This window comes from Sus scrofa, chromosome 4, assembly GCF_000003025.6.
Source record: "Sus scrofa isolate TJ Tabasco breed Duroc chromosome 4, Sscrofa11.1, whole genome shotgun sequence".
NCBI classification, from domain to species: domain Eukaryota; kingdom Metazoa; phylum Chordata; class Mammalia; order Artiodactyla; family Suidae; genus Sus; species Sus scrofa.
This window is the reverse complement of record NC_010446.5, coordinates 104,587,857-104,614,249: the sequence shown is the minus strand read 5'-3', so window position 1 is coordinate 104,614,249 and position 26,393 is coordinate 104,587,857. Positions and strand designations below refer to the sequence as shown.

General features: G+C 47.0%; 1 protein-coding gene and 1 long non-coding RNA gene across 26 annotated transcripts in view; one reads left to right on the top strand and one right to left on the bottom strand.

Moving 5' to 3' along the window:
• The window catches only part of MAB21L3 (mab-21 like 3), a 78,366-nt gene that overhangs the window by 37,038 nt on the left and 14,935 nt on the right, over positions 1-26,393 (top strand). For 13 of the 25 annotated variants that reach the window (XR_002343480.1, XR_002343475.1, XR_002343483.1 and 10 more), the window contains exons 4-6: positions 2,575-2,866; positions 7,193-7,374; positions 7,863-8,057. Coding sequence is in view for 12 of the 25 variants with exons in the window: in XM_013997245.2 (XP_013852699.1) it covers positions 2,575-2,866; positions 7,193-7,374; positions 7,863-8,057; positions 13,198-13,431 (903 nt within the window). In the remaining 13 variants the exon portion in view is untranslated. Of the gene's footprint in view, positions 1-2,574; positions 2,867-7,192; positions 7,375-7,862; positions 8,058-11,062; positions 11,093-11,114; positions 12,172-13,197; positions 16,679-26,393 lie in introns of those variants that run through there. The other 12 variants (XM_013997245.2, XM_013997243.2, XM_013997246.2 and 9 more) reach the window with 3 other exon arrangements.
• On the bottom strand, positions 3-24,717 carry LOC102165891. The gene is made up of 3 exons (XR_303163.3): positions 23,736-24,717; positions 1,681-1,766; positions 3-854 (listed from the first exon to the last, which is right to left on the bottom strand). It is a non-coding gene; the product is annotated as an uncharacterized LOC102165891 (long non-coding RNA).

Sequence of the window (26,393 nt, the reverse complement as noted above, 5' to 3'; positions counted from 1 at the left end):
GCAGGTCTCTTGGCTCTAAGTGCCCAGTCAGCATTGGGCACCCACTTGGGTGGGTGTCAGTATGTGTCAGCCGTTCACACCACTGAGAGTACTAATAAGCCCTCATGCTTCTGCAGGCTCTCTTCGTATTTACCACTTACAGACTCATTGCATAGATGTTATTGCCGCTGAGGCCCCATGGTCCTCCTTTACAGATGATAAAAATTGAGGCTTAGAGAAATCAAATGACTTGATCAAGTCGGAACTCCACCCGGGGCTTGTGATTCTAAAGCACATTCCACCATACTAATTAAAGTTCAGGCAAGCACATCTTCATTTATGAAGCACCCACTCAATAGAGTGGGGACTGGGCAGAAGGGACTCAGGGCACTGGTGAGAAAATAATTGAAAATGATAGTCTGTGGGCTCCAGGTGGGAGAAGGGAGAAAGTAGAAGATGTGCCCCTTAGGAACTTCAGGAGAAGCTTGGCATCCTTGTCCTTGCTGCAGAATCCCACAGAGCTATAAGCCCCTGGGGCCCATGTGTCACAACCAGCATTCATGTGATGTTGCAGCATGGGCAGAGCCAGTCTCACAGAAATGGTCTCACTCAAACCTGTGACCCAGTGGAACAGATGTTATGCTTTGCTCCCTTTTAGAGGGGAGAGAAGTGAGGCTCTGAATCCCTGTGCTCCTTTGTCTTGATTTTTCTTATGACACATAAGAACCCCTTTCATATGAGTATTAAACATATATGTACTCATGCCCCAGCTCTCACACAAGACCGTAAGTTCCTGGCTTGAAAGGATCTTGTTTCTTGATTGCTTCATTCCTAGTACCTGGCATGGTGCATGGCCCATGGTAGACATGCGACTTCTGTTGAATGAATGAATAAGAAAAAGAGTTAGTACCTGAGCAAAAGACCATTGCTAGTCCAGTACATTTCAAGTTTGGTGGGCACAAGGATCACCGGACAAGATTCTGGGGCTTGTAGATTTGAGGACAGATTCAGAGTTTAGGAAATTTACCCCAGGATGAAAAGTACACAATTAGATGGACGCCTGGAATATGAGAACGTCACCTGCCCACCTCTACCACCCCGCCAGTCTAAATATAGGTTGACTAGAAATGGAAACATAGCATCACTTTTCCTAGAACTGTATCTGGGGAAATTTCCTTCTTCTTATCTCACTTAGAATTCGTAGCTTAAAATATAGCTTGCATTTATATACATCATGTCCTGTATGTTATATAAGTTTTGAAAATAGTTACAGTGGGGCATATGAAAAGTGCTTTTATTTTATCTTGGACCAAATTCAATATGTATTTACTAAACACTAACAACATGATAGCAATATTCTTGAGTTTACATGCAAGTGGGCTCAAATAATGTATAGATTTTGAATTCCATCATTTAGATATCCCCCCCCCTTTTAAATCCCACCACATTTCAATGGACATCTGAAGTCAGATGGACCTATCATCTACTAAAGCATCAAACTGCTATTCTCCGAGAATGAGACAGAATCATTTGTTGCTATTTTTGGTTCACCCCTGACTTGGTCACTGACTGGACCCTGGGCAAAGATTATCCTGATTCCCTTGTCAGAAGTTTCCATGGAAAGGAGGTGGCTCCTCCAGTGTATAGCTGAGTGATGGAGGAATGTGCAGGGGGCAGTGGGTTGCTGTGCGATGCACTTACAGGTTGTTTCGCTTTGGTGGCACCACACTGTTGACCAGGTTGTTCTATTCTTTGGACTCTTTGCTTGACCGCTACTTACCTGGTTCCTGTAGAAACAGAATAAGTTGATTCTGATTATTGACCTTTTCCCATTAAACTTAGAATCATCTCAGTAGCTCACATTGTCTCAACAAACAGGCTTTCATGCCACCTGTGACTCTGTACAGATGAGTCATTGACACAGTAGATCGTCAGTACAAACAGAAAGAAAAGGAGGCCTTTTCCAGGATCCTTCACCTCCTTTCTCACCCCTTCTCTGGCTTAACTCATACCAGATCTTTCACCCATCCTGGGTCCGTCATTCTTGAGAGAACCAGCTTGGAAGAGAAAAATAACTGTTGAATAAACAATGAGAAGACCTCAGCTCAGGTTCCAGCTCTACCACCAACTGGCTGTGTGTCTCTGGGTTGGCTCAGAGCCCCTCTGAGCCTCAGGCTTCTCATCTGGGAAATGTTAGCCAAGCTCACCTCCTTTTGAGACTGTGAAGATGAAATAAGTTAATGCATGAGACCTGTGGTACTGATGTATGTATGTGCCGAAGCAGTGAACGCTGGCTCCCATTATTGCTTTTTCTTCTCCCCCTAAACTTTAGATGCCTCTAGGGTTCCTGGTCCACCCTTTTCCCTTGAGATCCATGAAACCTGGGCCTCAGTGAGTTGATTTCTTTGTCCGAAGTGTTTTCATGGGTTACTGGCAGGACACAGATGGAATCCCCTGCCAGCAGGTCCTCCTGGTCCCATTAATGGGGTCAGGGGTTAACTGCGTGGCTGGCTCAGCAGGGCAGCTCCCCGAGGGTTTCTGTTTCCTCCCAAGTCTATGCACTCACCCTCCTTCTCTCTCCTTTCCCAACCCCAGGTGCTGGCCCCCACCCACTTCCTCGTCACAGTCCCACTGAGAGGCCTGGCTGGGTACCGGGAGGCCCGGCAGAAGCGCTGGCGCTACTACACCCTGCAGGGCGGCCGGCTGCCCTGCCCGCTGCGGGACCCAGAGGCCCTGCAGCAGTGGCTGGAGGTGGAGCAGTTCCTGAAGAACCTGTGGCAGTGGCACGAGGCCGATGTGAACATCGAGGGGGACATTGTGCCCGCCAGGGTCCTCCAGGTCTTCCGGAAACTGGTGGAAAACGCAATTGAAACCTGTCACCTGCCAGGTGAGCTGATCAGAAAAAGTACAAGGAAAATGCCTGGCATTTCCCTTTTGCTGTAAAAAAAAACCTCTGCTTGGGAGTCCCCCGATGGCCTAGCCATTAGGATCTGGAGTTGTCACTGCTACGGCTCAAGTCACTGCTGTGGTGCACGCTTTGTCCCTGGTCTGGGAACTTCTGCATGTTGTGGGCATAGCCAAAACAATAGTAATAGTAATAATAATAATAATACTCAGAAAGCAACCCAGTAAAAACACAAGCAAAAGATCTGTACAGTCTCGGGAGTTCCCGTGTGATCTAATGGTTAGGACTCAGTGATTTACCACTGAGACCCAGGTTCAATCCCTGGTCTGGCAACTGAGATCCCACAACAAGTTTCTGCAAATGGCAAAACATCAAAAAAAAAAAAAAAAAAAAAAAAAACCCCAAAAAACAAAACAAAACAAAAAAACCCCAACTCTGTTGGGTGTTACCTGAAGCTTGTGCACCTAAGTTAAGATAAAATCATATGCTTTTTACGTCTGTCCGATCCCTGTAAAATGAAATAGCTTATTTTTCTGCTGGGACACACAATGGAATTCATACTCACAACACACCTTTGTGGACTTAAGTAGATTACTGCCCTGGAAAAGATAAGACAATCTTTGGCTTATGTACCCTTTCCAAGATATTACTTTAAAAACTTGAGTACTTTCATGAATAAACAAATTACTCATAAACTTCAGATCTTTGTTATTTGCGTGTTTCCACTACAATCCTCTCCAACTGTCTGCAGGATTCCAGTGTGTTGAGACAGCACATTGACTTATCCTTTAAAAAAATGTGTATCCAAAATATTCATTTTAAGACATGTCTCTAATAATGGACATTTAACCTCAATATTTTCACATGTTTTTACATGTCACTTATTAGAAAAAAATTTAAACATCAAAATACATTAGCAACGTTTTTTTTGGTTGAACCCATAGCATGAGAAAGTTCCTGGGCCAGGGATCAAACCTGCACCATTGCAGCAACCCGAGCCGCTGTAGTGACAATGCTGGATCCTTAGCCCACTGGGCCACCAGGGAACTCCACAATGTTTTTTATCCTTTTTAAAAATTCTGTATTTGAAATACTTGAATTACTTTTTTTCCAAAGTTAATATTGCTTTGTGAAGCATATTTATATATTATATGTTACATAATTAAGATTAATTTATCATAGAAGAATAGAAGAATAAAGACATATAAGAGGCTAGCCATAAAGAACTATTACATTGAACAACCCCCAAGTCTTAAGCTATGGTGCAGTTTAACATACGTGCCCACGTGTACATACATACACATTTATTTACACAGAGTAAAAAGGTGAATTTCAAACAGAGGAAAATAGCTAATTTCCTTAATTTCTAAACCCATAGGAAAAGCTACAAGCAGATCAGTAGAAATTTTGACAAAAAAAATGACAGAAGATAAATGCCTAATAAAAATAAAAAATGTTCCATGTAACGTGTATGTCAAGAAATGTACACTAAAACATCTAGTAGGTTGACAGAGAGGAACAACTGTAATTATGCTCAGTGCAGAGGTGAGCATGGTAAAACAGGAGTTTTCATAAGTGTAAATTAAGTGCCTCCTTTTTAAAGGGCAGTTAGTCCATTTTTATTTTTAGGATATACTTACTTGGCAATTCAACAATTCCTCTTTCCAGAAATACATCCTGACAGATACACAAAGAAACATGCACGAGGATATCCACGGAAGTAGGCTTTGTAATAGAAAGTCACTAGAAATCATCTGAATGGCTAATAAAGGAAAAGTGACTTCATAAATTATGCTGCCTTTGCCTCATGGACTATTACGCAGCCTTTAAAAAGAATGAGGTGTGTCAATATTGGAGTGGAGACCCACATCCTCTGCCTAGGAAACATTCACACTCTGTGTGTATTGGGGTGTGTTTCTCCAAGGAGACTCGTGTTTGATTTTTCCTTAGAAATACCATCTTAACGAGGTGATTTAGAGACGTAAACACTCAGGCGCTAAACCTAGCACGGTGACTAATGCCTTTGAAATTCTAGGGAGGAGGGAAGAGCTTGGTTGTGTGTGTTGCATCCACTATCCAGAGCCCACAAGACACTATTTCTCTTAGTTCATACTTTTCCTCAAGATACAGCGTTTCCTGATTCCAGTTTGTAAGGAGCAGTTTCTCTTCTGGCTCACCACCTAGCATAAGCCCCAGGCCTGGCTCATAGCACCCTTGCCTTCCTCTCTGTGCAGTTTCTAGGCACAGAAGCCCTAAGTACCAAGGCTTAATGCCATCATGGTGTTTTGGCAATTCTCCCAATTAGTACTTCCCTGGATGGGTGTTCTTGCTTCGGTGCTCGTTTCACATGATTCTCCTACCTTCTGGCAATCTCCTTCATTACTTAAAAAGAAGGTGTTTAAACATTTGTGTGTCTTCTAGGCAGTGGGTTTGAGGATTTCCAATCCAACATGTGACTCTAAACAGAAATCCTCCTTTTAATTTCCCTTTTAAAATACCTTGTTGACTTTTGCATTTGCATATATTTCTCACTGATGGAGTGAACTGAAGTAAAAGAGAAATTAGGATTAAAAAAAAGAATAGGGAGGAGTTCCCATGGTGGCTCAGTGGAAACGAATCTGACTAGCATCCCTGAGGATGCAGGTTCGATCCCTGCCCTCACTCAGTGGGTCAAGGATCCAGCATTGCTGTGAGTTGTGTAGGTCACAGACACAGCTCAGACCTGGCATTGCTGTGGCTGTGGCTGTGGCTGTGGCTGTGGCCGGCAGCTACAGCTCTGATTCAACGCCTAGCCTGGGAAACCTCTATGTGCCGTAGGTATGGCCCTAAAAAAAAAAAAAAAAAAAAATGAGGAGGTGTGTATATGTGCCCACACAATGTTATAAAAAATGCCCATGCTACATAATTAAGTGAAAAACCCAGTTGCTGAACAATATGCAATTCCATATGTATAGTCAGAAAAGGATTTGCGTGTCCTCTTGTTTATCCAGACAGAATAGTTCTGAAAGACTCCATAATGGAAATAGCTCGTGTTTAATGGATTTTTTGCTATGTCTAGAATACTTTTGTGGATTATTTAATAGTCCTAGCAACCCTCTTAGAGTTAGAATCATTTTTTAAACTGTTCTACAGATAAGAAAGCTCAGATTTAGAGAGATTGAGTAAGAGGCCAAAAGTCACACCCTGTGCAAGCAGAACAGCAGAAGCAGGGTGTGGGCCAGGCAGGCTGGTGCCAACCCTCGCTCACCTCCTCCCTCTGCAACGCTGTTTATAGTGAAAGTGCAAATAAGAGATTCAAACTGGGCCGGGTGGAGAGGTGCTTTCAGTAAACAACGCTTAAGTTGCTGAAGTCCTGTCCCCGCCCGCCCTTGTGGCTCTGATGAGATCCAGACAATAAGCTCTTTATCACACCCCAGCCGAGGAGAGGGAGTGTTTTCCTTTGGAAGAGCCTGACACAATGAACGAATGAGTTTCCATTTCCTTCTCTGAGCAAGGAAAAGCAGAATAATAGATCCCCATGCAAGAGAGCCCATCCTTACCTGTAAGGAAGGCAAACAGAAACAAAACTTTGGTGTAGCTTTTGAAAGAAGGTACAAAGTAGAAATGAACTCTAGTATATGAGTTGGAAAATGTCCCCACATCCGTTCATGTTCTCTCCCTCTCTTTGCCCAGTTGGAAAAGTCAGGAGGGCTTCTTTCTGCCCACTGGATCCCTTAAGCCAGTGGCTATGACATACGTGGAAGTATTTTATGACTACCAGGTTAATGATGACAAAAGTGGCTGAGGCTGGGCTGGTAAATGGGTGGTGGAAACAAATGCCATCTCTAAGATTCAGCTAAGAGACAGCTAAGCTGCACGCCACCCCAGGCAGAGGAATAAGTAAGGGCCCGGGGCTGTCCTGAATAGGGTTGCACATCTGGTGGGAAGGAGGGATTATAGGAAAATGCTTGGATTTCTTTTGACAGCAGCAAAAACTATACCTTTCTCTTATATTCTGTGTCTCTTCCAGTTGAGCTTTCTATTACTTCTTTAGAAAAGGTACCACAAAACCCTAGGGGAGGAGGAAGAGAGAAAAAAGAAAACCCTACCAGCAATGAGATTTCCGAGCAATACTTTCATCAATATTTATTTGGTTAATTGTCTAGTGTTGGCATAAACACACCAGCTTGGCATGCCACTGAAACTCTGAAAGTTGCCCCACCAGTTACAAGAGGCTGGGTCGGAGCCACGGCTCACAGACGCCTACTTTGAACGCTGATCTTGATCCAAGTTTTGTCTGCTCATTGTCTGTCTGTCATTTACCTCCAGGTAATGAGGTCAGCATGCTGATGGACCGCCCTGGCGTTTGGGTTGCCGTGGAAACCTTCGCGGGTCCGGTGGAGCTAGAGCTGATTCCCTCCGTGGAGATCCCCACCTCCTGGTCCAAGAAAGCACGGTGGCCTCCTTGTCTGAGGCGCTGGCCTTCAGCAGAGAGAGTACAGTGCATCAAGGTATCTGCGTGCGGGGCCTCAGCTCCCCAGAGATGCTCTTGGCTTAACCAACCACAGCACCACTGACCCCCAACCAGTTTCAGAAGGAAAATCGAGATTTCATAGATTCCCCCAGCACCTGCAGGGGCACCTGAGATCCTGTGATACATGCAGATTCCCGGGCCCCACTCTGGACCTATCACATGAGACTCAGTGGGCAGGGCCCAGCAGGCCATGTTCTCACAAGCCCTCCAGGTGATTCTGGGCCCAGGCTCGAGCTGGAGAACCACTGCCAGAGAGAAAGTGGACACGGCCTCCCCAGTTAGTTGCCCACGTGTGGAGGAATGGCTCTGAGGCTCCCTCCATGCCCCCACGTGGGATATGCCGTCTGCCCAGTGGCAGGTCCCCCTGTAGTCCCCCCTTCCCCACCCCCGTAGACTGCTTGGGAGGTGGCGTTCCTTGACCAGCAGCATCCTTCTCATTTCCCGCTGTTTTTCTCTTCCCCCCAGTCCTTTGGGTTTAGCCTGTTGGCCTGTTCAAACTATCACTGGCAGCTGAGCTTCTTGCGGGCCGAGCAGGTGCTGCTGGAGCAGCTGGATGAGGACGGGGGCTGCCGCAGGAAGTGCTTTCAAGCCCTGAGGCAGATGAAGGAGGATGTCTGGTGCCCGGGGAAGAGGCCTGTGATCACCTCCCACCACCTGCAGGTGAGTGCACGACCTGGCATTGAGGCCCAGGGTGGCTGCAGCTGGTGGGTCCCTCTGCTGCCTCTGTAGGGCCACGCCCTAGAGCCACTTGGAATGTGCCTGCGTGTGTGGGATGAGTAGGAGGGGTGCTGGTGTCCACACGTGCCATCCCCCCAAGTACTAGGCGTTATGGGAGCTGTGCAGCCCCGCCGTGCGGTCCTGTCCTCCGCCGCCTCCCGTCCTCTTCCAGTCCTGCTTCTTTTTCTCTTTCTGCCTTCTCTCTCTCTCTCTCTCTCTCTGCCCTCCTTTTATGTCACTCAGCAAACCAACACAAGTGCCCACTGTGTGCCTGAAACCCGCTGAGGTTCAGAAAGGAATTACCGCTTGTGGTCTCCGCCCCAAGAAATCCACAGTCTGGTGAAATCTTGTGCTCAAACCCAGATGGATTCATGTTTTCCCTCATGTTAACAGGACTCAGGACTCAGCCCCTACTCTAGTCCAAGCGCAGCCACTCATGCGCAGGCGTGTACACACACACACACACACACACACACACACACACACACACACACACACACACCTCTGTGGGAAGGGGGAAACCAGGACATGTTGGGGTTACCCCATGAACCTGGCAGCACACCTGAACTTCTGGGCTGCAAATCATCAAGCATGGGTTTTTTTTTTTTTTTCTTTTTTCTTTTCCTTTTTTTTAGGGCTGCACCCACAGCATATGGAGGTTCCCAGGCTAGGGGTCGAATCAGAGCTGTAGCCACCAGCCTATGCCACAGCCACAGCAACGCGGGATCTGAAACGTGTCTGCGACCTACACCACAGCTCAAGGCAGTGCCAAATCCTTTACCCACTGAGCGAAGCCAGGATCGAACCTGCATCCTCATGGATACTAGTCAGGCTCGTAACACACTGAGCCACACAGGATCTTCCCAGGGGAGGATTTTGCATCATACAGCCACGAATGCATTCATTCACTCACTTGCTCGGCAAAGGCTGAGATCCCTGTGCGTCAGTCACTTGCTCCCACACCTGCTGTGTACTCTACACCTGGAGGTACCGGGTGAGCAAATCGATGTGATTCCTGCTCTTGTGGGGAATACAGTCTAGCAAACACTCCTGCGGGCATACCTGGAATTGTGCCACGTGGGGAATGCTTGGGGAGAAAAGGAACATTGCTCTAGGAGGGCGCAGGGCAGCAGAACAGGACCTGGACTGGGGGGTCGGGAGTTCCCTCTTTGATCACACACTCAGCTCCTCCTTCTCAAATTTCTGGCCGCGTATGGTGAACTGGATGATCATGGTAAAACTGCGTGCAGCATGCTCGGGTTGGAAGGTATCAGACTCTTACAGCTCAGTCCTAGCTTAGCTAGTATCCATCCTGGGGCTTCAGCCCTCCGCCTGACCTACACAGGTGAGCACAGGTCCTTGGGGTGTGTGGTGCCTTCCTTACATGCGCCACCCTGTGCCATGTCTCAGACAGTGGACAACTATTATCCAGCCCTGTGTTACTCTTCCAGCTCTAACCCAAGCTATTTAAGGCCAACTACTACCGAACCCTTCATATCTCTCCCAATGCTTGGTACATAGTAGTTGTTCAGTAAACATATGCTAACCATATGAATGAATGACTTCACATTTTATTTAATTTCTCCCTCCCCCACATTGCTAGTCTTTGCTTTGCTTTCTTATCTGTTCTGATGACTGGTTCACCCTGATTTGCCCGAGCATCTGTGAACATCTCATTTGCACAAACTCGGGCCTTTCTCTTCAGTTTCAACATTCCCGATGTGTCCTCAGGCTTGTCCCCTTTAAAAATGCACATCTATTCTCCTGGATCCAGGACACGTACTCTCTGAAGACAGTCTAAATCATTAGGGGGTTTCGCTTCTTTCTTACTTGCCTTTCCATGCGCCACCCTGGGAAGAGACAGAGCTGGAAGGAATGTCCAGTCTGTCTTATAGCCACATCCACACCCTTAACTAACCACTGATTTCAGCGCTCCAACACCAGGATGGGTGGTAAGGAGCCATGGGTGTTTTAGGCAAGATGGAGTAGGACCACCATGGGCCCCCCAGCCCTTCACTGTTCTCAGAACGGTATTCCACCTGGGAGTTACTTGTATTCCAGTGGTTTCTAAATCATCATTTCAGGGCAGCTCCTTAAAGGCCCTCTGTTGGAGTCCTTCCCTACCCCACCTACATGGCACGATAAAATTGTGCATTCTCAAGAATGGACAGTTAAAAGGGGGTTGTTTGTGGCGAAAATGAAACCGTACTGATTGCCTTTTCCTCTCGTCTTCCACCCTTGGTCCAAGGGCGGAATTCTCCCACATGGAGGCACTGGGATGACGTGGCTTGATGGCACTGTCCTGCCAGACACCATCCTGAATGGTGGCTTGTCTGTGCGGGATCCTTGCCAAGGCTTCAATCTGGGGAAAGTGGAAGCGTCTGGGTTGCAAAACAGCACCCAGAAGGCTGTGCCGGTCACGGTCACCTCACTTGAAGTCTTCACCTCCTCCCCCAGAGGCTCCTCCCCAAAGCGATTGCCTGTGAAGCTGGAGCTTATCTTTCCTTGGCTTATTTGTTCCTAACCCCCTTGCTGCTCAAAGCCACAGAGGCTTGCTTATAATAGGCTTAACTGCTTCTGTTTGCTTAGGGAGATAAAAGCTTAACTACAAGAGGAATTAAAACCTGTTTCTGTACCTAGGTTATCTCGACTAGCCTCAAATTATCTCCAGCTCATTTACTCAAAGCAATAGAGTCTAAATCCTGCCTCTTGCTGTGAACCTAAAACTGCTCTTTTTACTTTTTAGTAAAAGACTCTATTTTAAAATACTCAACACCTAAACCCAAACATTAGTGATTTCACTCTGTCGGTACATGTTTATTGACTGCCTCCCATGGGCCAGTGCCTCTGCTGGATGCAGGTGACATCGCAGTCTCTGCTGGATGCAGGTGACATCGCAGTGCTTGCATACAGGTACCGTCCTCTGCTCACACGGAGTTCCCATCTAGGAGGGGATCATGTGAAAACATAGGAAATCGCCCGCTACTGTCATCACTGCAGCTCGTGAGAAGTTCATGATGAAGAAATTGCTTCATGGGTGTCACGGGGAACTTGGATCCAGTGGAGTTTTCTGGACAAGGAAACTTCCTTGGGGAAGGAAGTAGGCCCCCGATGGCACAACTGGGATGTGAAAGACCCCGAGACGGAAGAGAGCATGAAACGAGGCGCTGGAGTGGCCAGAAGGAGAGATGCTCAGAGAGCTGAGGGCGAACTGAGGCTGGAAAGGAAGGGAGGGAGCAAACTTTGTAAACCAAACCAAGCTAAGTGTGGTCTTTTTAATTAGCAAACAATGGAAAGACTGAAGTCTTTTAGACAAGCAGCAACAGAGCCAGATGTACATTTCAAAAATATCACCTGGGGGCGTTCCAGTGGATGCAAATCTGACCAGGACCCATGAGGTTGTGGGTTCGACCCCTGGCCCCCGCTCAGTAGATTAAGGATCTGGTGTTGCTGTGTCTGTGGCATAGGCCAGCAGCTGTAGCTCTGATTAGACCCCTAGCCTGGGAACTTCCCTACGTTGTGGGTGTGGCCCTAACCCCCCCCCCCAAAAAAAAAGATCACGTGGGCAGTGGTGTGGTGGTGACAGATAGGACCAGATAGGAAGGGGTGCAGTTTGAGGGGACAGCGATGGCAGAGAGGGCTGGAGAGGATGATAAGGGCGGTCATGATAAGTGGGGGAGTTGGAGAAGTTCGTAGGCTGGAGGATTGGCAGGACTTGATAAGAGGCGGTGAGGGAGAGGGTGGCTCCTAGGTTTGTGTCTTGCATAACAGGCAATGAGCAACCCCGGAAGCACAGCAGGGATGTGGTGGAGGCTCATGAGTTCATGTGAACCGAAGCAATTTTCAGGTCAAGAGGTCAGAGGAGAAGTGTGAACTAGAGGGGAAAAAATGACAAGGCATCTGTATTTAGTGGGGATTAAAGTGACTGTAGTGGAAGAAAGATAAGTCAGAGGAAGAGAGGGGCTGCAAGGGGGAGCAGGAGGGAGTGGGATGGACGGAGTTTGGGGTTGGTAAATGCAAACTGTTGCATTCAGAGTGGATAAGCAATGAGGTCCTGCTATATAGCACACGGAACTATGTCCAGTCTCTTGGGTTGGAACATAATGGAAGCTAGTATGAAAAAAAAGTATATATATGACTCCTTTTGCTGTACAGCTGAAATTGAAAGAAAATTGTGAATCAACTATACTTAAATAAAAAATGAAAAAAGAAAAGAAATGAAAGCCTGTGACTAAGCCCCCAAAACTCCAGCCTTAGGGCAGGTGAAGGAGGGTGAACACGTCAAGGAGCAGCTGCACTGATGGAGAAACTCCAGAGAGTGTGATGGCTTGGAAGCTAAGGGGAGAGTGGCTCAAGAGAGAGGGTATGCGGATGAGAAAACCAGATTCTGCTGAAAGGTCACGTCAGGTGAGGGCTGGAAAGTGCCTGATGATTTGGCAGCATGGGGATCATCGGACCTTAAGGAGAGCAGCCTTTGAGGATGGAGAGCAGAAGAATCCATACTGGAGTGGATGAAGGCAGGAAATCAGAGGAAAGGAAGTGGCGAGTTATTAAGATGATTCTTTGCAGAAACCTGGATCTGCAGAGGTCCAAATTGGGGCAGGAGGGAGATGTGGGATTGGGGAGCAGGAGAGCTTTCACAGATTTAGAAGCCAGCGAGGAAGAGGGAAATCAAAATACAGTTCCTGGAAGAGGTGATCCCAGCCCTTGCAGAGGGCTTCACCCAGGCTGGGATGCAGAGAGGAAGATGCTGACGAAGGCAGAACGGCTACTTTGCCTGTGTGAGGCATTTTCCCTGGAAAGGAGGCAAAGGCATCTGCCGGGTTTGGGGAATCGCAGATTTAAGGAGAGTGGTGATCATTGGAAATGCCAGTGGAGAGAATAAAGTACCAAAGAGGCATAGGAGACCAGCAGGATGGGGCTGAGGTTCCCACCTGAGGGATCATGAATCTGCAGCAGAACCAGCTCACCCCGGGGGCTCCTGTCTCCTCTTTCCAAGGCTGCGGGAGCTCAGGAATGTTCCTGAAGGTGCTCTCCTCCTTAGAGCTGGAACCATGTCTGACACCACCCCTTCCTTCCACAGATGGTGCTCTTCTGGACTTGCGAGAAGTACCCCCACCCAAAGGACTGGCGCATCTTCAGCAAAGCCTTCCTGCGCCTGGTGAGGAAGCTGCACAAGTGCGTGAGCCAGCACTTTCTGAAGCATTACTTTGTGCGCAAGAGCAACCTCCTGCGGTACGCCAATTCAGGCGAGCTGGATGCCATGGCCCAGAAGCTGGCCTTCTTCCTGAAGAATCCTGAGATCACCCTGTCCTGAGGCTTCCCTGCCTGGAACATTCATTGACATTGCATTCACGCTTGACCTTACTCTCCATGGATCACTCCTCAGTCAGAGGCCAGGATCCCGCCCAGGAAAGAAGCAATGCATGGCAGAGGAAACTACATCAACCCAGCAGCACTTCAGGGGGGAAACTGTGCCCCAAGACGACTGGTCCAGGCCTCCCTGGAGCCAAGCAAGCATTTCTGCCCCCACTAGCTACCTCTCTTGGGGATGGCTGTCAGCGAGCTTCCCCAAGCCATTGGTTCTGAACTGATGTCAGTTCTGTGTTTATTTTCCCTTGTCTGGAGGGGAGGATGTGGACAAGAATCCCCAGAAGGCCAGGCATTAGCCTGCTACCCAGAGTGGTTCTCCAGCCCACTGACCATGGGCTCATTAGTTTTCCATTTGTAAAATGGGACTAATAATATGCCTTCCTCAGAGCAGGGCTGTGAGCCTGCAGGGCTGTGCTGCTGTCCTTTCCAGGGGAAGGTGCTAGATCAACACGAAGTGCCTGCATCTGAGATTGTACCTTTAGACTGATGGAATGATTATGTCTGAGGGAGTCGGCATGCCCGTGTTGCCTGGGTGCCCTCCAGTTCTCCTAAGCGATGCCCTCCAGTTCAGGCTGTGGATCTGCCTGCTGCCCTGGTGTTCTCTAGGAGTGGTTTTGATGAGGAGCGTCAGTCAAAGATGAAAGTGCAGTGACCCCTATGACTGCCCTTCCTTGCTTCCCAGGCCATTGGCCAAGGATGGGACTTCCTTCTCTTTATGCAATGAACTTGATTTGATCTGCATGGAATGACTCTAATGTCACTCACTTCTCAGTCCCTTTCTTTGCTCAGTTTGTTCATTGATCAATATACTCCCTTTAGGGGTTGGGGATGCAGCAAAGAACAGGATGGACATGGACTTGGCTGATGCAGACATGAATGAACAACAGATAAATACACAGACTATTACAAACTGTAGCAAGTGCCCTGAAGGAGATAAACAGAATATTGAAGTAGAGCCACAGAGAGATTCTTGAAGGATGAAAATGCAAACAGCTGAAAGAAAGGAAAGGGGCCAAGGGCAGACTCAGAGAGGCCAGGGTGAGTCAGATCCCTTGGCCATGTAAAGGTGATGAGGAGCTTAGTTTTACTCTATGGTCAGAGGTGTGACATTTGACCTCTCCAGAAACAGAAGGGCATTATGATTTGATTTGCGTTTTAAATGCCAATTCTGGCAACTGTGGAAGGGGGGTCTGGAGACCCCCACAAGGCTGGAGACACTGCAGGTCCTTGAGCCTACCTGTTTTGAATTTCCCTGAGGTCTACAAGGCCACACATCCCATGAAGCACAGTGACCAGGAATTCTAGGAATTTTCTGAAGAACAGCAGTTTCTTCTGGCACTTATTTATGCCTCTCAACCCAAGGGAAACCTTTATTACTTAAACACTTTCCTGAGATATATCATTTTTAAAAGCATGAACTGATGATTATTTTTAAAGAAAATTCACAACTGAAAATGGAAACAATTATTTTTACAAAAATACTGTAACCAAGTGACTATTACTGAGGAACTCATGGTTTTAAAAGGTTGAACAAACATGCAATTAGTTTATAATTTTTGAAAATATGAAATGAGCAAACAAATATTTTGTTAGATCATCAAAACCTGCATTCAAATATTCTTGGGTCTTGGGAAACATTTTTGAGAAGGTGGCAGATATATTTTTTAAATGATGAAAACAGCTAGTCACAGAATGCCAAAAAGTGAAAATTTAAAGTTTATTTTATTTTTTATTTATTTTTTGTCTTTTTTTGTTTGCCTTATCTAGGGCTGCTTCCACAGCATATGGAGGTTCCCAAGCTAGGGGTCTAATCGGAGCTGTAGCCGCCCGGCCTATGCCAGAGCCACGGCAACTCAGGATCCGAGCCGCATCTGCAACCTACACCACAGCTCACGGCCATGCCAGATCCTTAACCCACTGAGCAAGGCCAGGGATTGAACCTGCAACCTCATGGTTCCTACTCGGATTCGTTAACCACTGAGCCACGATGGGAACTCCTAAAGTTGATTTAAAGTGTGTGTGTGTGTGTGTGTGTGTGTGTGTGTGTGTGTGTGTGTGTGTGTGTGTGTGTGTGTGTGTGTGTGTGTGTGTATGGAAAGGAGTGGGACTGACATAATGCCAGTAGATTCCAATCTGATTTCAGCAGAGTCTTCCCACCTTTCCCTCTGGGTTTGTATTTCTTGGAGGACGCTGGGCTGTCTGCAGATTGCTGGGTGTTCCTACTGCTGGCCAGCAGAGGGCAGTAGATGACTGCCTATGAAAAGAGCCAGGTTCTCACCCATACTCCACAGAGCCCAGCAGATGTCGCTCGCCTTAGCCTAGAATTTACACTGGGCTTCTCCAAAAAGAAAACCAGGGACAGAGGACTTCAGCTAATGCTAAACTGTTGGCGCTTCCTGCCATTTTGGCCAAAGATTATGATCTTTATGACTAAAGCTCAGATTTAAAAAGGGAGTCTAGAACAGATAATTCATCTATTTTGTTTCCTGGGACAGATTGCACAATGAAAGTCTGATAATATTACCCCTTTATTCAGGTTGGCTTTTTTTTTCCTTTTTAAAAAAATTTTCCAAAAGCCTTTTCCATTCATCTCCGCTTTTCGAGGCTGGGGACTGTTTTTTAGTCGAATGGTTGGCATTCAGACACTGCAATTGCTGTGCTTGCATTCGCGCCCCAGCGCTGACACCACCTGCACGCCTTGGGGGAAGTTGTTCAACCTAAGTCTCCATCTCTATATGGGCATTGTTACGGGCTGAATTGTGTCCCCCCACATTCTAATGTTGAAGCCCTAACCCGCAGTACCTCAGGATGTGACTGTATTTAGATCTAGGGCCTTTAAAGAGGTGATTAAGTTAAAATGAGGCCTTAGGATTAGGATCATTAGGATCATGCAGTAGGACTGACGTTCTTAGAAGAAGAGCGACAGACAGCGTGGGCAGGCGAGCAAAGAAAAAAGGCCATCTGCAAACCAGGGAAAGACCAGCACTGCTGTCTCTTTGACCTTGGGCTCGCAGCCTCCGAATCATGCGTTTTGTTGTGTCTCATAACGAAGACCCTGGACACTGTACATACGAGAATATATACCTCAGCACTTTGATGGGGGAATAAACAGAACAATGGATGTAAAAGCTCTTCCTTTACACCTGAAATGCAGTAGCTGTTGAATAAACGTTTAGCATTTTAGACGCCGACTCCTCGTGTGAGATTGTCCACTTCTGCCATTGCTGGTAACTAGCGCCGCCCCATAGAGAAATTCTTCGTAAAGAAGTTGGAAAGCATGGCAAGAAAAACACTCCCCGATTCCACCACAGATGCCATTCTATTCATATTTTTATTTCCCTCTCCCTTCCTTGGGTTTATCCTGATGTTCTTTGTGTAATTTCTGAAATTAATCTTAGCAATCCTCAGGGTTTTGTTTTTTGTTTTGTTTTTTTTCTCATTTTTAACCATACAAGTTTCTGGTTCATACCACTTTTTGAGCAACTGTACAAGTTTTGGTATACAGTGTTTTCATCTCTTTCCGTTCTGTTTATTTTCCAATTTCTACCATGATTTCCTCTTTGACTCATGAGCGCTTAGAAGTCTTTTGAAAGTATTCTTTTCAAATATATTGGGTTTCTTAGTTGTGCTTTTTATTACTGATTTCTAGCTAAATTGCATTATAGTCAGAGAAAGTCTGAAAGGCCTCAATCCTCCGATACCCCTTGAGGTCAGCTTTTCAGCCCAGCATTTCTTCATTGTCTTATGTGCACACAAAGAAGAGATGCAAATTTAGATGCCACGTTCAAGAAATATCCATTAGGTCAGCACTGCTCAAATTTCCCCTATATATATCACAGATTGCTTTTTTTTTTTTTGCTTTTTAGGGCTGCACTAGCGGCATATGGAAGTTCCCAGGCTGGGGGTCTAATCAGAGCTACAGCTGCCATCCTACACCACAGCCACAGCAACGCCAGATCTGAGCCGTATCTGTGATCTACACCACAGCTCGTGGCAATGCTGGATCCTTAACCCACTGAGTGAGGCCAGGGATCGAACCCGCAACCTCATGGTTCCTAGTCGGATTTGTTTCCCACTGCGCCACGACAGGGATTCCGCACAGATTGCCTTTCGGCTGCATTTTCTAACATTTCCTGAGAGAGCTCGTAATTCTGTCGAACTTTTACTTAATATTCTTTGAGATGATATGAAATTTAGAATTTCTCTGTCTTCTCAGTTAATCAAAGATGCTGTCATTATAAGGTGACCTTTTAAAAACCATTGTAAACATTTTGCCTAAACATTAATTTTGTCTGGTATTAATATGGGGACACCATTTTATTTTGGTTCCCTGTTGCCTAGGATATCTTTTTCCATCTTTGAACTTTTCATCTCTTTGTGTTTCTACGTGGTTGACGATGGTCTTATAAATGGTTGATTGTCTTAAAAAATCCCATCTGACAGTTGAGGGCTTTCATGTTTAGTCCGTTTGTATCTATTCTGATGAATAATGCATTTGGATTTATTCATCTCTTGTGATTTACTTTCTATTTGACCTATTTATTCTTGCTTCCCACCCTACTTTTCTTGCCTTTTAAAAAATTAATGTCTCTTTTCTTCTTCTTTTTTTTTTTCATTTTCATTCCTTTTCCCCCTTATTAGTTTGGAAGGCTCCTATCTCTGTCCTTTTAGTGGTTACCAAGGTTATTTATATGTACAGACTAAACTCTATAGTTGAAAGTTAGCCAACACTAGAAGGAACCTAGAAGGCCTGGCTCCTGCCAGCCCCCCTCCCACAGTACCTGCTGCTGGTACCAGGGGTTTGGTTCTGGCCTGTTTGCCATCCTCCCCACACATACACACACATATGAATTGGGCATTTTTATTACCATTTTATAAATAATATTTTATACCTATATTATTGTATATTTATTATAATTTTATAATACAATATTTTATGACTATTACAGCATTATTTTCTAAATAATATTATTTTCTTATCTTCCTCACATATTTGCCACTATCTGTACTCACCACTTCCTCCTGAATCTCAAACTTCCTATCAGGGATCATTTTCCTTCTGCCTGGACTATAGGACTAGCAGGTCCAATAGTAAGAGTACACAAGGGTAAGCTCTCTCTGTTTTATTTGTCTGAACTTGTCCTTATTCACCTTCATTCTTGAAAGACAGTTTCTATGACTGTTCAGTTTTGTGTTCATACAATTTTTCTCAGCACAATGAAGATTTTTTTCTCTATTTGGTAGTTTTTTGTGTGGCATCTGGCTTTTCTCTCCAACTGCTTTTAATTTCTTCCCCTCCCCCTCCCCGTCCTTTCTCCTACCTTATCCTCTTCCTGCTCCTTTCCCTTTTGCTTCTTTTTTTTTTTTTTTTTTTTTTTTTTTTTTTTTTTTTTTGTCTTTTTGCTATTTCTTGGGCCGCTCCCGCGGCATATGGAGGTTCCCAGGCTAGGGGTCGAATCGGAGCCATAGCCACTATAGCCACCAGCCTACGCCAGAGCCACAGCAACGCGGGATCCAAGCCGCATCTGCAACCTACACCACAGCTCACGGCAACGCCGGATCCTTAACCCACTGAGCAAGGGCAGGGACCGAACCCGCAACCTCATGGTTCCTAGTCGGATTCGTTAACCACTGCGCCACGGCCACGACGGGAACTCCTCCCTTTTGCTTCTTTCTCTCTCTCCCCTCTTCCACCTCCCATCTCTCTTCTTCTTTAAATCTGTTAGGCTTCATGAGTCTGAAGCGTTATTTCCAGTATTTCTGAAAAACTGTCAGCATTTATCACTGTATACTGCTTCTTTCCCATTCTCTCTCTATTCCATTCTAGAAGGAAATCCAGTTTAGATATATCATAGACTCTACTGTTCTACCCTCTGTACCTTTAACTTCTCTCTTATAAGTTGCATCTTTTATCACTCAAAACTGCATTCTCAATGATTTCTTTGGATCTGTCTTCTAGTTGATTAATTCTTTCTTCAGCTGCATCTAATCTAATGTTTAATTCAATCACAGAGTCTTAAAGTTTTAGTATTATTGTTCTTATTTTCAGTTCTCATTTAGGACTTTTTAGTTATTTCTCAAGCCTGCCTATTCATTCTCTGAAGTCTCTTATTCCTGCTCATGTTTTCAGGCTTCTCTCCTCTTTGTTTAAGCATATGAAACAGAATTGTTTTATATTCCACATCTGAAATTCAAATACCTGAAAACTTTGACTTCCTGTTTATGCTGTCTATTTTTTGTTTGATTTTTGTAATGATCATCAGTCATAGAGCTTGTTTCCTTATGTGTTTTGTAGATTTTAAAGGTGAACTGTATTTTTTCTTCTTAAAACTTTACCTGTGAGAATTATTTAAGGTCTGGACTAAAGTTATTTGAGGTACCTAAAAAGGATTTTTTTTTTAAATTCTGCCAGCTATCTGAGAGCACTACCAACTCAAAACCATTTAAATTAAATTTAAATGCTTGAGATTTTTTAGGACAACAGACAGATGAACTCAGACAGAAAATATTTGAGGCTAGCTTATGGTTGCAAATTCTGGGAAGGTTCTTTTCCTTCCATCCAGTGTCAAGATCAAGCCAAGCTAGTTGCCTTTTTCATGGCAGATTTATTCCTTATTCAACTTTTTGCTTAGGATATACTCTTTTGAGCTCCCAATTGACACAAATGAATACTATTAGAATTCCCACCTTGGGCCACCCTAGATGATCCCATCTGTCCCCTATATTTGCACCGCTGCCAATGAAAGGTCAAGATCCCTAGGGGTCAGCAGACCCTCAAGGTAAAAGTGAACTTTGGTGAATTACCTGCCAGTTCCTAGTTATACTTTATTTTTGGAGTCTGTGGATTTACTGCTTTCATTCTATCTCAGGGAAACATTATAAAGGTTTTAAAATATGTGTTTAACAGGATTTTAGATCTTTCAGTTGGGAGGGTCATCCAGACTCTAATCTGCTACACTACTGGCTGCACAGCCTGACCCAAACCAGCTGCAGACTCCAAACATCAACTCAAATGTGGCTTCTGCCCAACCCTACATGCCAAAGTGAATGCTGCTTCTCAGTTCCCATCTCACACAACCTCTGGGAAGCATTCGGTACAGGTGACCTCTCCTCCTTAGCTGCTCTTCTCTGGGTGCCTGTAACACCCCCCTCTCTCTTATCCCTCTGCTCCTTCATAGTCTCCTTTCTGACTCCTCTGCCCACCCCTAAACGTTGTCACCCCTCCCTCAAGGGCTCAGTCCTGGGCCTCTTCTCTTCAGACTCAACACACTCAGCCTAGGCAACTTTACCCAATCCTGTGGTTCCAAATACCATCTATCACCCAGGATGACCATGTGCACAGCTCCAGCCAAGCTCTCCTTGAGTACTCCAGAGAGCTCCTATGGCCCATCTCCATCTGGTGTTTCACAGGCCCTTCCAATCTAACAATTTTGCCCCTACCCCCAAAGGCAAGTACTCTGATTTGTTCTGGCAGAATGACATAATTCTTTTTTTTTTTTTTTTTTTTTTTTGTCTTTTTCCCATTTCTTGGGCCGCTCCCGTGGCATATGGGAGGTTCCCAGGCTAGGGGTCGAATCAGAGCTGTAGCCACCAGCCTACGCCAGAGCCACGGCAACGCGGGATCCAAGCCGCGTCTGCAACCTACACCACAGCTCACGGCAACGCCGGATCCTTAACCCACTGAGCAAGGGCAGGGATGGAACCCGCAACCTCATGGTTCCCAGTTGGATTCGTTAACCACTGAGCCACCACAAGAACTCCAGAATCACATAATTCTTACAGACAATTCCTCAACCCCAAACCCTACTCTTCTCTGTCAGTCCTCAGCTCATAATCCTCCAGTCACTTCCTACTTTACTCACACTAACACCCAAAGGCCCTGGATGATCTGGAGCCCCTGCCTCTCTAAATCTATCTCCTCCTCCTTTTCCCCTTTCTTACACTCGTCTTTAGTCATGCTTCCTTCCCTGTTCTTCCTAGAACACTCTGAACATGACTCCACCTCAGGACTTTTGTACTTGCTCTTCCCTCTGTCTGGAGACCTTTCCTAACTTCCTTATATAAAAAAACAGTGTCCCTGGTCCCCATCCCCTCTCCACTGCTGTCCTGACGTGTTCTACCCTCTTCCTCTGCTTTCTCTCCATAGCACCTGGTACTGCTTGGATACTCTATCTATCTATCTATCTATCTATCTATCTATCTATCTATCTATCTCCCACCAGAGTGAAAGTCCCATAAGGAAGTGACTTTTTCTGTATTGTCAAGGTTATATCTTTATAACCCTAGGCACAGAGTGAGTGCCCGATAAATAATGTGTCAAATGAAAACGTTTGCACAACTTTTTCAAAAATTAACCATGCGGGTCTCAAGTTTCTTGGACTTTGACATGCATTTGGATTTTTTTCTTTCCTTAAAGGCAATAGAATCATAGGTGATTCTAGCTTGAAGAGATAGTAGAGGTCCTCTCGTTTAGGTTCAGCGAGATTGAATCACAATTTTGGCTCAAATCACAAACTTTGAGGTAGTTTGTAATTGAAGGTCTAAAATGCTTTTCCTTTCAGAAGCCTTTGAAACTTCTCAAGTACAAACTTAAGAAATGTAGGAAATGAAGTCTAAGTCAGACTGAGGCCAGGCATACATTTTCGGTGATTCTTCCTCATCTGTGCCCTCTGCTCTGACTCATTCCCTTCACCCTCCACCCTGTTTCCTCTTTCCTAGTTGTCAGGGTGTCAGTATGGGTGGGACCCCTTGTGGGATGTGGGGACTTGGTTTTGTTTTTTCTCTTTCTCTTTCTCTATCTTTGTCTTTATCTCCATTTCTCTTTCTCTTCCTCAAAAAGAAATAGAAGAATGCCGTCACTTATTTTCTCTGAATTCAAAATGTGTTGGTGGGTCTAAAAGAACCCCAAATGTGTTGGTGGGGAATGTGGAAGAATTCAGAAAAAATAACCCGAACCCAGAGAGATCCTTGTGGTTGAGTGGACGGCCCCTTCACTTTACAAATAAGATGGCAGAGGCCAAAGGAGAGGAGGGAAAATGCTTTGCTCAAATTTGTTATGTCCCAAGCTCAAAGCTTTTTTTTTTTAAGACTTTTTAATTTTTTCTACTATAGTTGATTTCCAGTGCTATGTCAATTTCTGCTGTATAGCAAAGTGACCCAGCTGTATATATACATACATATATGTTCATTCTTTTTGTCACATTATCCTCCATCATGTTCCATCACAAGTGACTAGACCAAGCTCAACTCTTGATTCCCCTTCTCCAACCTGCCCTCAGCTCGGTGACTGGAATCATTCAACATTCACATGAGCCGGAAACCTGAGTCATCCTAGAGTCCTCTTTCCATCACCCAGTACCTTCAACCCACCAGCAGATCCTCTGGGCTCTGCTTTCTAAGTGTAGTCCAAGGATGAGTCCCCACACCCTCCAAGCTGCCGCCGCCTCTAGGTCAAGTCATCCGCCTCCTCCCCTTTCTAGACTCTGCAGGGATGTCCTACGCGGTCTCTTTACACCCACTCTCACTGTGCCACCGCATCCCACCAGAGCCTTTCTCCACACCAGAGTGGCCTCTTCCACAGGCACATCTAATTAGATGTTTCCCTTGATCTAATCCTTCCAACAGCTTCCCATCGCTCTTAGTGATCAAACTCCCTACCATGGCTCATGAGACCATGTGATCTGCCCCACCCGCCCCTCCCTGCTACCCTGTACCCCTCTTCTTCACTCCATGTAGCAGGGAGTGTGCAGGGGGAGGGGACAGGACACTGGCTCCCTTGTTTTGTTTCAAACACACCAAGTTCCCTCCTGCCCCAGGGCCTTTGTACCTGTTTGCCCCTCTGCTCAGAAATCCCTTGCCCCATCTGCTGGCACGGCCCACTCCTCACTGACCCGTCTAACAGTGAGTGCCCCATCTCTCTGCCCTCGCCCTGCTCTGCTTTACTTTCCCCGGAGTGGGCTGCCTGGTTCCCTGTTCGAATGTAAGCTCTGTGCCCACAGAGTTAGTTGTCTTGCTCTCAGCTGTAATCTCAGCACCTAGAACAAAGCCAGTGCATTGCAAGCACTCAGTGCATATTGTGAAATGGATGAAGGAATGAATGGTTTTGCTCCATGACAGGCAACTGCTTCATGGCAGGGCCCAGACCTGAACCCTGGTCTTCTGACTCTCAGGCCAGGCTCCTTCTCTCACAACGTAACATGTCGAGGGGTTGAGGGAGCCCATTTTTTGCATTAGAGAAAGAGAAATTACCTCTGGCTCTGGAAGCCCTTTTTTTCCAGGAAGGGCCTGGCTCCTCTTTCAGTGTGGATGGAGCACAGCTTGAGGCAGCAGAGTCAGGATGCTCGCTCACTGCTCAGAGAAGCCAGGCGCATCTCAGCCTCCTGCCGCCGCCACTGCAGACGCATATTCCTTGTATGGGTGTTTGCCCCTGAGACAGCTACTCAGCCGGGATGCAACACAAGCGTTTTGTGGAATGTGAGCTACACTCACATACTTTGCATTTAAACAGGCCCTCACCCGCCCTTCCTGCCAAGGAGGGAGAAGAACAGTAGTGGGCTTGGCAGAGAGTCTCCGAGTCTAGACCATTCATTTCCGCTCATTCAACCAGCTTTATTTTTGTCTGTGTGACTTTCTTTTGTGAGCTTATCATCTGTGCTCAGAGGTTGTAACCTTTGAGTCTCCTGTCGGGGACCCGTCCCCTGGACAGAAGACCAAGGAGAGGGCTCCTGTGAGAGAGAACATCGTTGTCAGTGAACAAAGCGTCTGGATAGCCTAATGCAGAACTCTTGATGACCCCGCGAAAGGTCACCTCCACTTTCAGGGCGCAGAGGAATATTAGGATATTAGGTCCAGCATCCAACACAAGGCGTGCTTGCTGGGAAATGCCCCCAGGGTGTTGTTTCAGACCTGGGAGACCAGCCAGCAAGCCAGGCTGAGCTGGGGACATTTGAAGGGTGGGGGCGGGGAGAGGGGGGTCAAAGGGCGCCGAGCTCTGGCCTCCAGGCTTCTCCCCATCATCACAGTCGCTCAGGCGGGGACCCTCCTCTCCTCTTGTTCTTTCTTCTCCTCTCCTGCCTCCTTCCAGGCTGTTCTTTGCCCACATGCTGAGATGCCCAGGAGGAATCAAGACCCTCCCTGCCCTTGACTCTCTCTGTCCACGGGCTACCATTAGGGACTGGTGGCCCTGTGATCAGGACTTGGACTCTTGAAGGAGTGAGGAGGAGCAAGAGAGGGTGAGGCACTCTGGGCTGGGCAGGCGCGGTAAAGTCCTCCACCTGCTGGGCTGGGGTGAGGAGCGGAGGAAAGAACCGGATCTGTGGCGCGGCGGCGTGGCGCTGCGCTTCTGGGCAGCAGGGGGCGCCCGCGGCTCCCTCACGCGGACCTGGGCCGCCGCAGCTCGGACCCTGGGGAAATTCCGCCTGCCGGGAGCCAGCAGCCGCGGGGGCCAGGCAGGGACACTGCGGACCTTGGCGCCGCTCCGCCCTCGCCGGCTGTCGCAGCACCCGGTCCCCGCGGCCCCGCCCGGGCGCTGCATCCACAGCTCACCCAGTGCCCAGAAAGGCTGTTCTGAGACACAGGGCGGGCTGTGCTCCCGGGGCCCGGGGCCCGCTCAGCTGCCTTCCCTGCAAGATTGGCGAGGCGGGGGGGAGAGGGAAGAAAGCTGCCGTGCTCCCACGGACCCCTTTTCCTTAGAGGATGCCTGCAGGAAAAGGAGAGGGCAAAGTAGAAACCCGGAGGCGTCCTGGTAGGAGGCTTGAGGAGAGGGTTGGGGAATGTACCAGGACCGGAAAGGACAGGATGCCAAGATGTGAACTTCCACTGTGCCGGGCACATGTGGGGAGGGCTTTGTGCTTTATCTCATTTAATCCCCCTCAGCATCCCTTTGGGGTAGATAACCTTTATCAACCCATTTTGCTGATGACCCCGTGGAGGCTGAAGGAGAAAGCGAAACTCCCCCAAGGCCACCCCTCTGGAAGCAAACCAAGCCGCTGTTTTGTGCATTTACCCTAATGAAGTTCTCACGGTGCCCGGTGCCAATGGCAGTAGAGACAGGCGGAGGCAATGCAGACGGGGACCTGGGCTCCTAGCAGAAGCCTAGGCCCTTCCTGCTGGCTCTGCTGCCTGAAGAGCCCACAGGAACGAAGGGAGCAGGGCCTGGAAGGAAGGGCTCTGGGCATAGGACACTCCTCACGTGGACAGGGGTCAAGGTCTCCAGAGGAGGGGGGGGGAGGGGGTCACATGGGACCCTGGTGGGAGTGAAAGCCACGCTTAGAATTTGCCCTGAGCTAAATTTTTCTAAGTGGCACCTTTGAACGCTGTTAAAAAAATCCTCAAAACTCACTTTCCAGGGAGTTAATCATTCACTCCCTCACAGGCCGGGTGACCTTTGCCATGTGGTTCAGCTTTTGTTTGCTTTTCTTAAAAGTCCTGGAGTTTGTAATTGGACCGATGGCCTTTCGGTGAGGAAGAAAGGAATGTGGGGTCCAGGACGAAGCTTGGTTTTTTTCCCTGCCCTCCCTTTCCCAGGAGTCTGGAAACATTTTCTCAGCGAGAGGTTATGAATTCAGGACTCAGAACAAGTTGATCATTATTTGTGGCCCTTGGGGTGGAGGTGGAGGGGGTTGCTGTAAGAGACAAAGCACGCAGAAACCAAAAAGCAAATAAAATCCAAGCCACCACCCGTCCTGCACCCAATTTCCTTCGAAGCTTGCTCTTATCTGGGTGGCAACAGAGACCATTTTATTTCCTTACGACAGTACCCTCATCAGCTTTGTACTTAGAGGCAGGCCAGGGGCTATTTTACTGGGGGGGGGGGTGCCACACCTACAGCATGCAAAAGTTTCAAGGCTAGGGATCGAACCTGTGCTACAGCAGTGACTCAGGCCACAGCAGTGACAGTGCCAGATC